A 14,931-nucleotide genomic window follows, 5' to 3' on the forward strand; every position below is an offset into this window, starting at 1 on the left:
TAATAGAAGAGAACAGAACTAGGATTGGACGATCTCGGATCAGTATTTGAAATATCGATTTTCATTCCATTTGGATTTCTGATGTTTCATATCGATTCTGTGTACTCGAAAAAATCGCGAAAATCGATTTTGACGTAGGACTACATCTTTGATTTATAAATAGGTTTTTTTTTAAATCTTTATTTTTAAAACTATCAGCTACCTGGGCAGTTTCGTCTAAAATTTATATATAGGCGGTAACTAGGGTACATATGAAAAATGTATCGAAAAATTAAGGGATATCAAATGCATATTACACTGTGCACCCGTGGCCGAGTGGTTAGCGTCTCACATAATCATGGCGGGTGTTCGGGTTCTGGCCGGGGGATTTTTCGTCAAAGAAATTTCCTTCGACTTGCACTGTGGTCACGCGTATTCTAGAGCTTGCCCCTCGGAATACATTCAAGGCGTGTTATTTGGCTTAAGAAATCTCAACTAAGTACAGTAAACATTCACTAACTGGGTGAAAAGGGAAAACCAGTTATCGACATTCGCGTTTTAGCTGGTCCGGCATGTTGAACGTCAAGTAAAATCGAGGGGAACTTCAACGAATTGTTTGATTCGCGTTGATCAAGAAATTGGATAAACAAAGGGATTCCAATGGAAGTTTCGCATTGAGTGCGACAACAGGTATGAAATATAATTTGAGGAATTTTTTTCTGTAATTTAATCAATGATGCGAAAATAATGGCAATTTTCATTACATTTCAAATGACATTCGAATGCCCCTCACAGCAAATCTTCCATTTGAATATGGGGTCGATTGTTTACGAAATTCTACTTTTTAACTGGTCCAAGGACCAGTTAACGTTCGCCCAGTTAAAAAGCAGACCAGTCAAACCAGGACCAGTTAGCGAACGATTACTGTATTAATAAATGACGCTAATAAATGCATACGTTGAGACGGCAAAAGTTCCACAGGGAACGTTAACCCAATGCAAGAAGAAGAAATGCATATTACAAAAATCGTTATTTCTATACTTGTTACACTAGTTGAACCGCCGAACTTCTTCCTGCTCAAAATAATTTTTTTCATATGAATTCTTTCAAACATTCGCGTTTTCTTACCAAGTGAACGCCATTAATTGATCTTTTAATTGGCCCTTCAAAATTTCCTTTTATTATAATTTTCCTGTTACTTCTGCCAGAGTCGAATACAACAAAATAAAGACAGTGCATATCTGACGATTCCTTTCTTGGGGTTTGAGCTTACGAACACATTTGGCTTCGATTTTTTTCCCCGCTACACTGATCTACGGGAAGAGACGAATACAACAAAATAAAGACGGCTCAAATCGGACCATCTTCTCCTCGGGTTTAACGCTCACCAACATATATGACCTTCCATTTTTATTTGTATAGATTATATACCATTAGATAGGAAATTTACTCAGCAATATTTTTAATTGTAACACAAACAGTGAAAATAGTAAATAAAGCAAATAATATAGTGGATAAGGTTGGTATATTTTTTAGATTTTACTCTCTGCTTGCGCTGTGGGGGGAAAAGCAAAAAACAGCATTTAGCCACCATAGTAGATATGGACAAACCGTTTACGAACGGATGGAAAGAACTAATGCATCAAAAATATTGAACGAACGATCGTTCCTTTTTAAAAAGCATAATTCGCCATACGAAATGATTCCGAACAACCTGATAGCGAGCGAACGGTTTGAGAACGAATGAAGTGCAGCTGAACTAAATGCACGTGGTAAGCAGATTGCGCGGGATAGAACGGATGAATGCAAAAAGAACCCTTGGAGAATTTTTAGTTTTCTCCAACAATATTATCATTCACATGCAGAATGCAAAGATGCTGTAAATGTTCAATTTAACTCATGTGTAATATTTATAAACTTTCTGTTAATTATAAAAAAAGAAACGAAAGAACCTGAGACGATTTATTAATAAAAAAATCTTCTAGTGGGAAAGCAAATTGAAAAAAAAAAGTTTTTCCATTGCTTGGAATAGGTCATGAGAAGAAAGAAACAAGGCTCCTTAGAAAAAAAATAAGCGCCTTGACTAAGTGGCTTATCTTTTTTCAATGATTCAATGTTAACGCATTCTGCGTCCGGCACTGGTATCGAGTTCAATAAAAGCAAGCAGTCTCGGAATAATACTAACGCCCAGCATAGCGAGAATGTGTGGAGTAATCTCCCTCGATGGGAGAGTGTCTTTACTTTTTTATTCCTTCTGTGCCTGGTAATATGCAGCACGACATTACACCATTTAAAAAAATCCAACCAACATCGTTCTCGGACAACATGTCCACCTACCGTGTGTGGTTGTTCCGCCATGTATTCCAAACATCCTCTGTTGTACCTATTGTACGCAGGCTGACGAGACGCTGTTTCGCCTTGCGTTCCACCACACACGGTCAACGCTCTCTTCTATTAAACAATCACTCTTCTATTAAACAATCACATTTTATACCGAGGAATAAAATGTTGGCATCCCTCAATCGGAGCTACGACAAGAAAAGGTGCCTGCGGCATACGAGAAATTTTCGTGCCAGTGCGGATATGTAGAGTTTCCAGAATTTGGGACAAAAACTGCATTTATTTAGATACAACGTATATTTTCACAGAATTGCCCTGGCAACTGTCGTGCTACAATAGTCATTTCATATTGACGAAAACATTGTTCAGATGGTGACTGACGAAGTACGATGCAACACGATGCCTGTTGCTGGGTTTCGTCAATACGCTTTGAACGATCAAGTAGGTGATAAAATTGTCCGTAACGAATTGATGATTGTCGCAGATCGCATTTTACATTCATCGAGCAAAGCTTAGGTTTTCATTTCGGTTGTCGCTTGTTGTATTTATTGAAGTAAATTGACTTCAAAATTGAAATCGAACGCACGATAACATCTGAGCGACAGCAAACACTATAGGTAATGGAATACATAATTGACCAAAAGTTGGAAATCTCTAAATGCTGAAATAATGAAGAAAAGTCAAGTATTTCACTGTCCGTTTAGTCTCATTTACATCCTTTGATCTTCTAGACGTTTTAGCATTTTATATAAGAATTGTATTCATGGAACGCAACGTGAAAAAAGCACTCTGGTAAACGTGTAAACTAGCATTACATCTAGTGTTATGGTATTTCTAGTATTGACGATCATAGTGCACTGACTTGCAACATGTTTTGATCGTCAGAACACTCTGACAAACTATTAAGTGCGCTACACATACAACGTTCCGTCACCGTGAAGTTAACGTAAAGGAATGAAATGTCAAATATTCTCCCATGAAAATCGTATGGTAGTATTCACATACACCATCACCGGCAATCACCGGTTCTCCATTGGCCGAATGGTTAGCGTCATAACTAACATGCCGGGTGTTCAGGTTCGATTCCCGTTCTGGTCGGGGGAATTTTTCGTCAAAGAAATTTCCTCCGACTTGCACTGTGACCACGCGTATTCTAGAGCTTGCCATTCAGAATGCATTCAAGGCGTGTTATTTGGCATAGAAATCTCAACTAAGTACTAATAAAAAATGACGCAAGTAATACTACGCTGAGACGGCGAAGTTCCTCTAGGAACGTTAGTGCCATTGACGAAGAAGAAGAAGAAGATCACCGGCAACTGTGACGTCGGCAGAATAAGTCCAAGAGAATAATTGACGGGACGGTGACGGTGACGCTGTATGTGTAGCGCACATTAATCATCAAAGAATGAAGAATATGTTTCGCTGCACGTCGTTTGATGGCAACGTTGCAATTCTCGTTGTAGTAGCCCAAATATATGCAGTGAAGGTAACAAATTTCAGCTCTGATCATTCATGGAAGTCAAGGCGTTCTACTATAGGTGGACCGGAATTTCAAAATTGCTGTTCGACCATTGCTCGTGAAAAAACAAATTTGTTTACAAAACAAATCGCATCTTTTAGTGACAAATGCATTCGTTGGCATAATAGCTGCTCGCGCTTTCAAGTTAGTTGTCTTTTGTGTTGCTATTTTGCCATATATTACAGGAATGTAACCAGTTGCGTTGGATGTTTTAATCAAAGAAAATCCTGAGCCTTGAATTTTGTGTTTTGGACTTCTGTGTTACAAGAATAAGTTTGAAACGCAAAAAGCGCGCAAAATGTTGTAATGCTAGGTTTTGTCGTCGCAATACTGCTGGAAATATGCTGGTATGGCATCTTCAACAATGTTGTTTCCTTCAGTTATTTTCCTCAGCGAGTTGATATGAAATCATAACCACACAACCAAACAAAAAGTAAATAAATTTGAAGGCTACGTCTCGCTACTCGTCTCACGTCTTGTCATGAAGGTGTCAAGAACGAAACACCTATCGTTTCAGCATCTTGATGGAAGTATGCTGTCAAATCCCATTAGGAGAAAAACGGCTGCGCAGTTCGATCGCAAAGCGAGAACCAGCGGCGTTGACTGGACCGTTCGCTCCCGGGGCGGATGTGTCGATATCGAATACTTTAAGAACCCCTGATCTACACAGTATCGCAATCTATAGAGTTGCCCATTAGGCATGGGTGACAACATTTGTTTATATTGAGTACCGTTATCTATCATTCATGGGAGCACCGTTCTGATTCGTAACCAAGTTCACTAGACATTAAAACCCGGTTAAAAAAGTGTGAACTGATACATTGTTGAACGAAGTGTAAGATTTGTATATTTCCTTGCCGAGTTGGCTGAGCGCAGACATACAACCGCAACGAGTTAAACAGGAAAATAGTGAAGTACATATTACTGTTGTGTATTTTTGGGCGTTACTGGTATTTATTCAAAGAAAAAATTATAATTGAATGAAAAAACTCCAGAAAATATTTTTTTCTTTAACTTCATTTAATTCAGCCACCTCATTCATTCTCGGTCTGTCAGACCTATGCGTGAGTATAGAGAGGCTACTAGGCAGTGATGTCTCAAGTATGTGCTATTTTATGAACGTTTTGTTCACTCTAACGCTCCACCATACACGAACTGATATCATTAACGAAACGAGATGTCAATCAAAATTTGTATTGCATAACTAGCTGACCCGGCGAACTTCATCGCACCTAAAAATGATTTTTTGATATGAATACTTTCAAACATTCACGTTTTCTTACGTTCGTGGGTCCAATCGCAGAACTCTTCTTTGATTCTAATAGTTTCCTTATGATTTCCTTTTACTATCAATTTCTTAGTATTTCTACCAACACTCGTCATTATAATATATAATTATTTTCAGACACAATTCTCGTTCAAAATTCTACAATCACTTGTACATTACATGTTTCTCCGTTACACGGAATACAAGTTTGGTACAGAAAAAATAATAAATAAAGACAGATTCTTTGCTCGAGTTTTGCGCTTGCCAGCACATTCGGCGATCCATTTTTGTTTATACTAGCTGACCCGGCAAACTTCGTCCCGCCAAAAATTTATTTTTCGTTATCACATCCACACGTTCATGGTTAGGAGGCGATACGGGAGTGCTTTTTATCACATTAAAATCCATTTCCACTTTCGAACGAAGATCAATTTCGTTAGCGCAAACATCAAATGGACAACGCATGTCGATATTTAATTGTAGACCACATGCGGGTAATTTTTTTCGAATTTTCCCATTTTCCTTCAGAGTTTTCGGAAATTTTCAATTGTCATGTTTGGTTGGAATATGTTTGGTTGAAATAGCCCCTCTCTTCTTTCCAGAGGGGGAAGGGGTGTCATATCAACATAGAAACATTTTTCGTACCCAAAAACCCTCACACCCCAAATTTGGCTCCATTTGCTTGATTAGTTCTCGAGTTATGCAGAAGTTTGTTTTTCATTTGTATGGTTGCTTCCCCTCAGAGAGGGGGGTGGAGTGTCTAACCACCGTAAAAACTTTTATTGCATCCTAAAGCCTCCATATGCCTTATTTTGTTTCATTTGCTTGATTAATTCTCGAGTAATGCAGAAATTTGTATTTCATTTGTATGGCAGCTTGGCGTTGTTGGTAGACGTGCTTCTAGTTGCAGATAGGGTCGTCAGTGAAAGTGCCCCTGCAGCAACAATCATAAAAACCTTCCCCGACCCCAAAAACCCCTACATACCAATTTTTATGTCGATCGGTTCGGTAGTTTCCGAGTCCATAAGAATCAGACAGACAGACAGAAATCCATTTTTATATATACACCCAGTTTTTTTTACGTGGGGGATACGTACCTCGTAAAAAAACCGCGTTAATTGGAAAATCCGCGTAAAAAACCGCGTTAATTGGAAAATCCGTGTAAAAAGACCGCGTTAATCCGAAAATCCGCGTAAAAAAACCGCGATAATTGGAAAATCCGCGTAAAAAAAACCATGTCACCTAATAATAGATATCAAATGGGGCTATCCTTGTACCGCTGAATTATCTTGTAGCGCAAGTTAGTTGCTCTTTCTATCTGTTCAAAATATTCCTATTGGAATTCTATTATTCACGTCCTCTGTATTGTTTTATTTGTCATACACATTATGAAATTGTTTCAATACACAACGTAGAACGGAAGTAAAAAGTTGAGTGTTGCTCGCTTCCGAAACCCCGTAGTTTTTCCTGCAATTTCGTTGGTCTCTGGTAGCTACTGTTGCTAGAAGATTCTCTTGTGATTTGTACACTGCCGATGCTTGTGCAGTACCACTGTTGGACCGTCCAGAGCTAAGTAGACAGAGAAACACATTCACGAATCGCTGCCCGTAAAAACCCCGCCCCGTTGTACCGCCCGGAGAACTCCCCGTTACCCAACATCTAAACTCCACGTGAGAATCGTGATAAGGTGCGGCACTAATTTCTTTCATAAGCGCTAAGCTCCGTTACATGCACTAATTACCATAATATGCTCTGAGGGAGCATAAGAGAGAAATGTGAGCTGAGGGAGAGATGTGATATTGCATTGGTAATTTTTTACGCGGGTACCGCGTAAAAAAAACGCGTTAATTGGAAAATCCGCTTAAAAAAACCCGCATTAATTGGGAAATTCGCGTAAAAAAGCCTCGTAAAAAAATCGCGCAAAAAAAACGCGTAAAAAAACCTGGGTGTATAGATATAGAAGGCCGTTTTTTGATCTGAATTCTGAACAATTTCCTTAGCGCAAACATCAAATGCACTAACAACGCTTTTCACGATCTAATTGTAGAACATATGTGAATTAGTTTCTACGAATTTTCCATTTTCCTTCACAGTTTTTTCTAAAATTTTCAATTGTCATGTTTGGTTGAAATATTTGTGTCATTTGTATGTGACCCCCTTTCCGAGGATAGACGGCTGTCGAATCATCATTAAACCATTTCTTGTATTCTAAAATTCACAAACTCCAGTTTTGGTTCTATTTGATCAAATTATTTTCGAGTTACGCTGAAATTTGTGAATTTTTTGAGGGGAGCCCCCTCAAAGAGATATATCAAACTATCATAGAAACATTTTTCGTCCTCAAAAACCCTCGCATGTCAAATTTGGCTCCATCGGCTTGATTAATTCTCGAATTATGCAGAAATTTATGATTCATTCGTATGGGAGCCCCACATGCAAATATTCACGCCGATCGGTTCAGTAATTTCCAAGTCTATAAGGATCAGACAGACAGAAATTCATTTTACCTATATATAAAAGACAGTCGAAACTAACGTACTGGGTATTGATTCTGTATACGGAAGCCTTTTTCCAGTGCTATCCATTGCATTCTCAAACGATTACGAGAGCGAGATCACGGGTTAAAATGCAACAACAATTACTCACCGCATAATTCAGCCCCGTGAAATCCACGTCATTATTCTGAATCCACTCATAGAACTCCATGCAGTTATCAGTTGGATCGCCCTCACCGTACGTAGCTAGACAGAAAACCGCCAACGATTTGTCGATATCTTTCAGGGAAAGCAGTTCTTCCTACGAAATAAGATCACTGCATAGCTCATTGTTCTACCATTTTCATCAGAGTCACAATTACCATATCACACTCTTCCGGATCCGCCACCATACCCTTCAGCTGATAGCGGAGACCCTCCTTGGCCAAGCGACCGGCGAACTCCTCGGCCGTACCAGTCTGGGAACCGTAGAACACCACCAACCTACGGCCAGACGATTTCAGCTTCTTGATGAATGAGTTCTCCGCCATGGTCATGTTGTTCACTGCGGTTGGTCTGAGGAGAGTCAATTAAATTTCTATGAAACAAAAATCTACGCAAAAAAATCCAAGAAACTCACTGTATTGTGTACGACTTGAACTGACTAGTCTGTGTTTCCTTCTTTTTGCCCTTCAGTAGATACCAGGCAGCGCCGGCAACCAGCGCCAGCAGCAGAATGATGTCCAGCGGCCCCAGGAATGGCTCCTCGGTGACAGCGGCCGGTGGCACCTCCGGTTCGGTTTGTGCATCCATTTCTATGCGGTGACCTCTCAGCTATGATTAGATTTTTTATCTTCTATCTACGCTGGACCGGATCCAATCTAACAGGGAGGAAAACCAGGGTAGGGTGGTGACTGCAATTTGTAAGAAAGAGAGAGATTGTTTTCAGCCAGAAATCACTATTATATGGTGTTCAATACATATTATTTTTGTACACATTTCGCGATGGCGCTGTTTGCGCCACTGAGAATTGCACTCGCGTGTGAAATGAACGCAGTTGAGGAACGCCACAATCAGACATTCATACCGTAATTGGTGCGTATTAAAAAACAATCCAAATAAAAACGGGGAGAGCAAAACAGAAGAAGCGAATTCGCATTTTTATGTCAGTAATGAATTCTTGAACTCAACCCAAATTTTCTTCAACCTTCAATAAGTCGAGAAATTATGTGCGCATCAATCGTTGATGCGGGGAAAGGCATCGTTTGATTGTTTTCTATGATTCCAAGAAATTCTTCAAACAATGCTCTTCCTTTTTGCTGGAGGTCTCAAGTTTGCTAAGAAGCGGAATCCTGCCTTCAAAGTTGACTTCAATTAAAGTGTGAAACGAACCAGCAACCACAAAAACACTGCCAATGCTGTTTTATTTCAGGGTTACCCATTGGGGTTTTAAAAGCCCCAAAAATCATGTCATAATATCTACGCTAAAGTGGGCGAGCGTATCTCTCCAGTGGAACAACAAAAAACATCTCCGAGGGAACGATACATTACGCTTAATTGCACTATGCGCCACTACCAGAGAAGGTCAAGTCCGCACAATTGTGCGCACAACACACTCAAGCAACACTGGTAACTACTCCCACGGAACTACTATTGCACCTGGTTTTCACGTCTCACACGTACGTACTTTGCGCGCCGAACACTGGATACGTACTGACCACCACTCGGTCAAATCAAGTATCGAAGAGGCAAGTGCCTGGAAGTGCTTAACTCTCTGCGCTTCGGAGCTGACGATGACTTGTGTTCCATGAGATTGCGAAATGCGTGATTTTCTTTATCAGGAGGGGTTTGTTTGCGTCTGTGTGTGCGAGCGCGCGTGTGCGCGTTACTGATAGCTAAGAGCAGGTTGGCTGGTTGTGTGAAATAAGTCCATGGAACTGGAGCCACTTCCGAACCGAGCAAACGAGAATACTTCTCGTCCACACGTTCGAGTAGCGCGTGTTTTGATGTTCATGCACTTCGAACGATCCTAAGTGATATTTATGAGGGGTTTGTTGGTGAGTTGTAGTAAACAAAAAGGGAGGTTCGTTCAGATAGTAATAGAGCCGTTAAACAGCGACAACGACGTCTTATTTAACGATGACGCACTGTTTCTTCGATGAATGCACTAACAGCTTAAACTATTGCCCTGTAGTCAGAAGTTGAAATTTAATGAATGGAGTACGTATTCAAGGGGACAAGCTCGACTAGTACGTGTCTTTTGAGCGAGTTACGTCTGGATTAGAGAGCGGATAGGGAAAGGATTCATTATATAGGGTAGATAGGGGCAATATGACCAGGCGGGGCGAAATGGACCACTCTTCGTTTGGGATTGTTACTTAACCAATGACACTTATTTTCCAACAATTGTGTTAGAAATACTCTCATTAAGTATCTCCGTGAAAACCGTATTCAAACTCAATTGTTTTGTGGAGATATTGAAAGAAATCTCACACTGACTAATTATCACGAAAACCATATTAGAAAAGCAGATAACAAAATAAGCTCCGTACACTTCATACTGAAACTTATGACTCTGCTCTATATATCAATTCGTAATGGTATTATTTCTGAACATTTTCACTGATTTATTGCGCTGCACTGCCGTTTCATGTAAAAGATCAGTTCATTTTTGTTGAGCGTAAATGTACGGGGCGGAATGGTCACACCTGCTTGGGGCAGTATGACCAGGCATTTTTTCAACATAACTCATTTCACTTTCTAACGAAGATCAATTTCATTACCGCAAACATCAAATGGACTAACAACGGTTGTCAATATGTAGTTGTAGAACACATGCGAATTGAATTTTTCGGATTTTCCCTTTTTCCTTCAGAGTTTTCCGGAAAATTTTCAATTGTCTTGTTTGGTTTGGTTGTTATGTTTGGTTGAAATATGTGCATTATTTTCATGGGACCCCCTCTCCTTTCCAAATTTGGTTCCGTTTCCTCGAATAGTTTTTGAATTATGTGGAAATGTTTTATTTGTATAGCAGCTATCAAAATAAAGAGATTTTTATTCTGTGGAGTAGCTGTTTTGATGCAAACACAGTGTAGACGCATATATTACAACTTTCTTGATGTTCTCTTTTCAGCTAGCAGAGAGGCTGAGCAACGAAAAGCAGGCAGTTATTTTCCAACCGGGAAGCACATAACAATAGTCTAATCTAGAGATGAAACAGATATTGGGTATCCTGCCGGATACCGGATTAGGATAAAAAAAAACAATAATTTCTCATTACCAGAAGATAAATCATAACCGGAACTTGTAATGCTTTTTAATTTTTTTTTGATTCTGAATTCTCTCTCTCAGATTATCATCCCGGAAGTTCTTAATTTTTTAAATTTTGAATATAAATAATTGATATTGATGTTCTTTGCATATTGAAATAATGTAGCACAAAATCTGTCTGGAAGGCCTGTTCTTGTGTGTTTGGTGGGATTGTCAAGGAATAATCTATTATGAGCTGCTACCCTATGGCCAAACGCTCAATTCGGACCTGTACTGCCAACAACTGGACCGCTTGGAGGTAGCACTCATGAAGAAGAGACCATCTTTGATAAACAGAGGCCGCATTGTCTTCCATCAGGACAACGCCAGGCCACACACTTCTTTGGTGACGCGCCAGAAGCTCCGGGAGCTCGGATGGGAGGTTCTTTTGCATCCGCCGTATAGTCCGGACCTTGCACCAAGTGACTACCACCTGTTTTTGTCCATGGCGAACGAGCTAGGTAGTCAGAAGTTAGCCACAAAAGAGGCCTGTGAAAATTGGCTATCCGAGTTTTTTGCCAATAAGGAAGCAAGCTTCTATAACAGGGGTATTATGAAGTTGGCATCTCGTTGGGAACAAGTCATCGAACAAAACGGCGCATATTTGACTTAAAACAGATGATTGTAACTAATTTTATGAACAAATGAAAATTCAAAAAAAATACCGCAGGACTTTTTTGACTTTTACCTAATATTTCGGACGCTTAAGGCATATGATGCAGAAAACAGATCTAAACTTTCTGCACAGGTATTATTTGGTTGATATTTTCAATAAATTAGTTCAATATGCTTTTAAGCTTTCTACTTTGGTATCTATTTCATTGAAAACATAAAAAAATCATCAAATATAATGCTTTTCAAATGACGCGAATAAGAATCAAACTTCGGACACTAAATCAAATTTCGGACAGAATTAATTCAAATTTCGGACACTTCATTTTGTAATTTTTTGGACGAAAATTACATTACACTTGATTATATTTTGTAGTCAACTGCGATACACTTACCAAGCAATCACAGTAAACTGTTAACGATGATGAGAACTGATGAAACACGGATGAAATTTAAATATTTATGAACGGGTAAATTTCACGTGCTCACGATAAGCAAACGTCAAACACAAACGATAATGAGTAGTGTTGTAAGATTTCTGCCGATTATGTTATAATTCAAATGTAGTTCTCATGTGAAATGATAGTGAAACCAAGGGATTACTCTAAAGAAGCAATTGTGATATTATTTTAATGTTATATCATCAGTGCATTAAGCATTTCAAGATATTAGAACAAAGTGTCCGAAATATGATTCAGAACGGTACATCCCATCCTCAACTTTCGACTTCGCGGTCCGTTCCCATAATTTTTGTCGAGTGTGGAATTAACGACATAGTATTGCATACTAGTAATAAGATTTAGAGGCAGTTTTATTTAAAAAGTATTATTGAAGTATTATTTGAATCCTATTAACACTTTTTCCATGTGACACCGACTATTACCACAATTAAATTACCACACTTATTACGAAACTCCAGGAACACTATTACCATAATGGGTAAATGGAAGTGGCATTTTCAAACATGATTGTTATACAATTTAGTCAATGAATCATCGAAATATCAGTGAGAATCTTCAAAAACAGAGCTCAAACTGCTAGAAAAAGTATACTTTTGTATACTTTTGAACTAAAATAGAGTATATATTAGCCAATTTCTGCAAGTTGGTGACAATGTCCTCCGTAATTGGTACACTTACCCCACTGAATTCATTCAGATACAACATATCGTTCATGGAAATATACTTTCAAATAGAAAAATGGCATCATGCAAGATAACGATCTCAAACGCATCGCCTGAACAATGAAAAAATGATTTTCTGATCAGGAACAATGAACTATGGGGAAGAATCCAAGCCGCCTAATATGCGATCCCTGTCAGCACTTTTAAAAAACTGATCGATTCTATGCCGAACAGGGTGCGAGAAGTCATCAGAAAAAAAAGGTTATACGATTGGCACGGAATGGTGGAGTAGCTTTTTTTGGCATATTTTTTTTGCGACATGAAGTTTAGTCTTATTTTTTGACGCGTTATTTTGGTACTTATGCAGCGTTGCTTAGTGGTCTAGGCCTGGCTTTTCTTTCTAGTATCAAGAGACACAACTCTTCTCTTGAACGTAGAACTCCCGACTCCTTATTTTATTCCAACTAGATAAAAATTAACCTAACACTATGCACACCTCATCCTACAAACTAATTCAACATACAAATTCCTACGGGAGGTGCTTGGAGACGCTTCCTGAAAGGGAAAAAAAATTAACCAATTGTAAACGAATTGAACATATTCAATTTCCCCGCTGTTTCTGCCGATACATAATTATTCGGCGTGTAATCACAAAAAAACGTCCCGCGAGTATTGAACCGAGTGGAAACCTGAGATTTGTTTCCCTCGCACAAGAATAACAAAGTATAGGTCAATTTATAAAAATGCAGACTCGTCAGGAACACAGCATGCTGTTGTATTTTTCTAATTGTGAATATGTTTTATTTCTTCGAAAAAATTTCTATATATTAAGATTTTTCTAAGAGATTAAGATTCTAAGAGTGTTAAATTTTTGTATGTATGGGAACAAACTTCTCATTCTCTCAGACTGAATGTCAGTTTGGAATTGTACAAAAAAAACCAAACGCTATTCCTCACAACCAGGCTATCCACATGACCACTGGTGCTGTCATACCGATGTATGCGAATTTTACACCACATTATAATATTAAATTGGATCCTATGAGTATACATAGAAGAGTTTTTTTTTTGCTGAAGGCCGGTTCAGATCTCTCGTGAACGTGAACGTGAACAAACACTTTTTTGTTAATTATTCATCAGTCTATATATAAAACATCTTGAAACCATAGGAAGAAACATTTTCTAGTTGAAAAACGTATTTAAACACAATTCATATTGATAAAAATGGATTATTTCAATATTTCACTACGATGCTGAAATTTCACCGTGGAATCGAGATGTTAGTAAATTCACCATAGTTCGCCGACTTCGGTGAACGTGAACGCGAAAACAGTGGTGAATTTAGACGTCAAAATATTTCCCCGTTCATTTTCACGTTCGAATGTCCCAAGGCATTTTGAATTTTTTTTTCTCCGTGAACTGTAGAAGGATATGTTAAGCAACTCTCGAGTTTCCAATGAAAATTTTCATATGAATGCAATTTTCTTCAATCGGATCTATACACGGATCGAAAAACCTGGTTGCTTCGTGAACAACTGTATATGTATTTACTTCACGTTTACTGGCGAACATTTAAGGGGGTAGTACACTATGAACATCATAAAAAATATGTAATTTGCGCATTTTTTTAAAACGAGAAAATAAATTACTATGATTAATCTGATATCACGGTTTTCTTAGGTATACATTACCTAACGAACAAAAAATAAATTTATGTCAATTAGACAGTCCCCCGAATAGCCGCAACCGGTTCGTTAAACCCTTGCAGCCAAAATCTTGTAAACTGGTAGGGATAGTGGGGGCAAATTGGTCATGGGCGGCAAAGTGATCACCCGCTTGTTTGGTAGTATTACTGTTGACTATTGACACCGTATTGATAGGCACCTCAGGTTTGAAGAATTTAATGAATTTTGAGTCACCCTGTACTCCAGTAGAGCTGTCACATGTCGAAATATAAATAAAAACAGAAATTGCTCTCTCGATAGCCATTCGGCCGTAGTTCTGTGCGCATGGTATCTAGGATATTTCTCGTGAAATTTAGTTTATTCAATCTGATATATTGGACAAATCATCAGTTTGGACGACTGTTCACATATTCTAGAAGAGGTGAACATATATTTTGTACAATCTCAGCGATTAATTAGCATAGAAATTACTTTGATGTTTGGGGCAAAGTGGTCATAGATGCATAACGACCTACAATGTTCTGTTTACTAAAGCTAATATACCTCATCACATTCTGTTCTTGAAGAGGTTCCTGTTGTGGCTTTGACCCTGGAACAATATGCCACTCCAACTAAATCAAGCC

General features: G+C 38.7%; 1 protein-coding gene across 4 annotated transcripts in view; it reads right to left on the reverse strand.

The window, feature by feature from the left end:
• The window catches only part of LOC129765074 (NADPH--cytochrome P450 reductase), a 58,207-nt gene that overhangs the window by 12,753 nt on the left and 30,523 nt on the right, over positions 1-14,931 (reverse strand). For 3 of the 4 annotated variants that reach the window (XM_055764927.1, XM_055764934.1, XM_055764950.1), the window contains 3 exons: positions 8,220-8,493; positions 7,963-8,155; positions 7,752-7,901 (listed from right to left, as the gene is read on the reverse strand). In XM_055764927.1, coding sequence (XP_055620902.1) covers positions 7,752-7,901; positions 7,963-8,155; positions 8,220-8,392 — 516 coding nt within the window. In that variant the 5' untranslated portion in view covers positions 8,393-8,493. Of the gene's footprint in view, positions 1-7,751; positions 7,902-7,962; positions 8,156-8,219; positions 8,494-9,130; positions 9,273-14,931 lie in introns of those variants that run through there. The other variant, XM_055764942.1, reaches the window with a different exon arrangement.

Source organism: Toxorhynchites rutilus, chromosome 1, assembly GCF_029784135.1.
Source record: "Toxorhynchites rutilus septentrionalis strain SRP chromosome 1, ASM2978413v1, whole genome shotgun sequence".
In the NCBI taxonomy this organism is placed as follows: domain Eukaryota; kingdom Metazoa; phylum Arthropoda; class Insecta; order Diptera; family Culicidae; genus Toxorhynchites; species Toxorhynchites rutilus.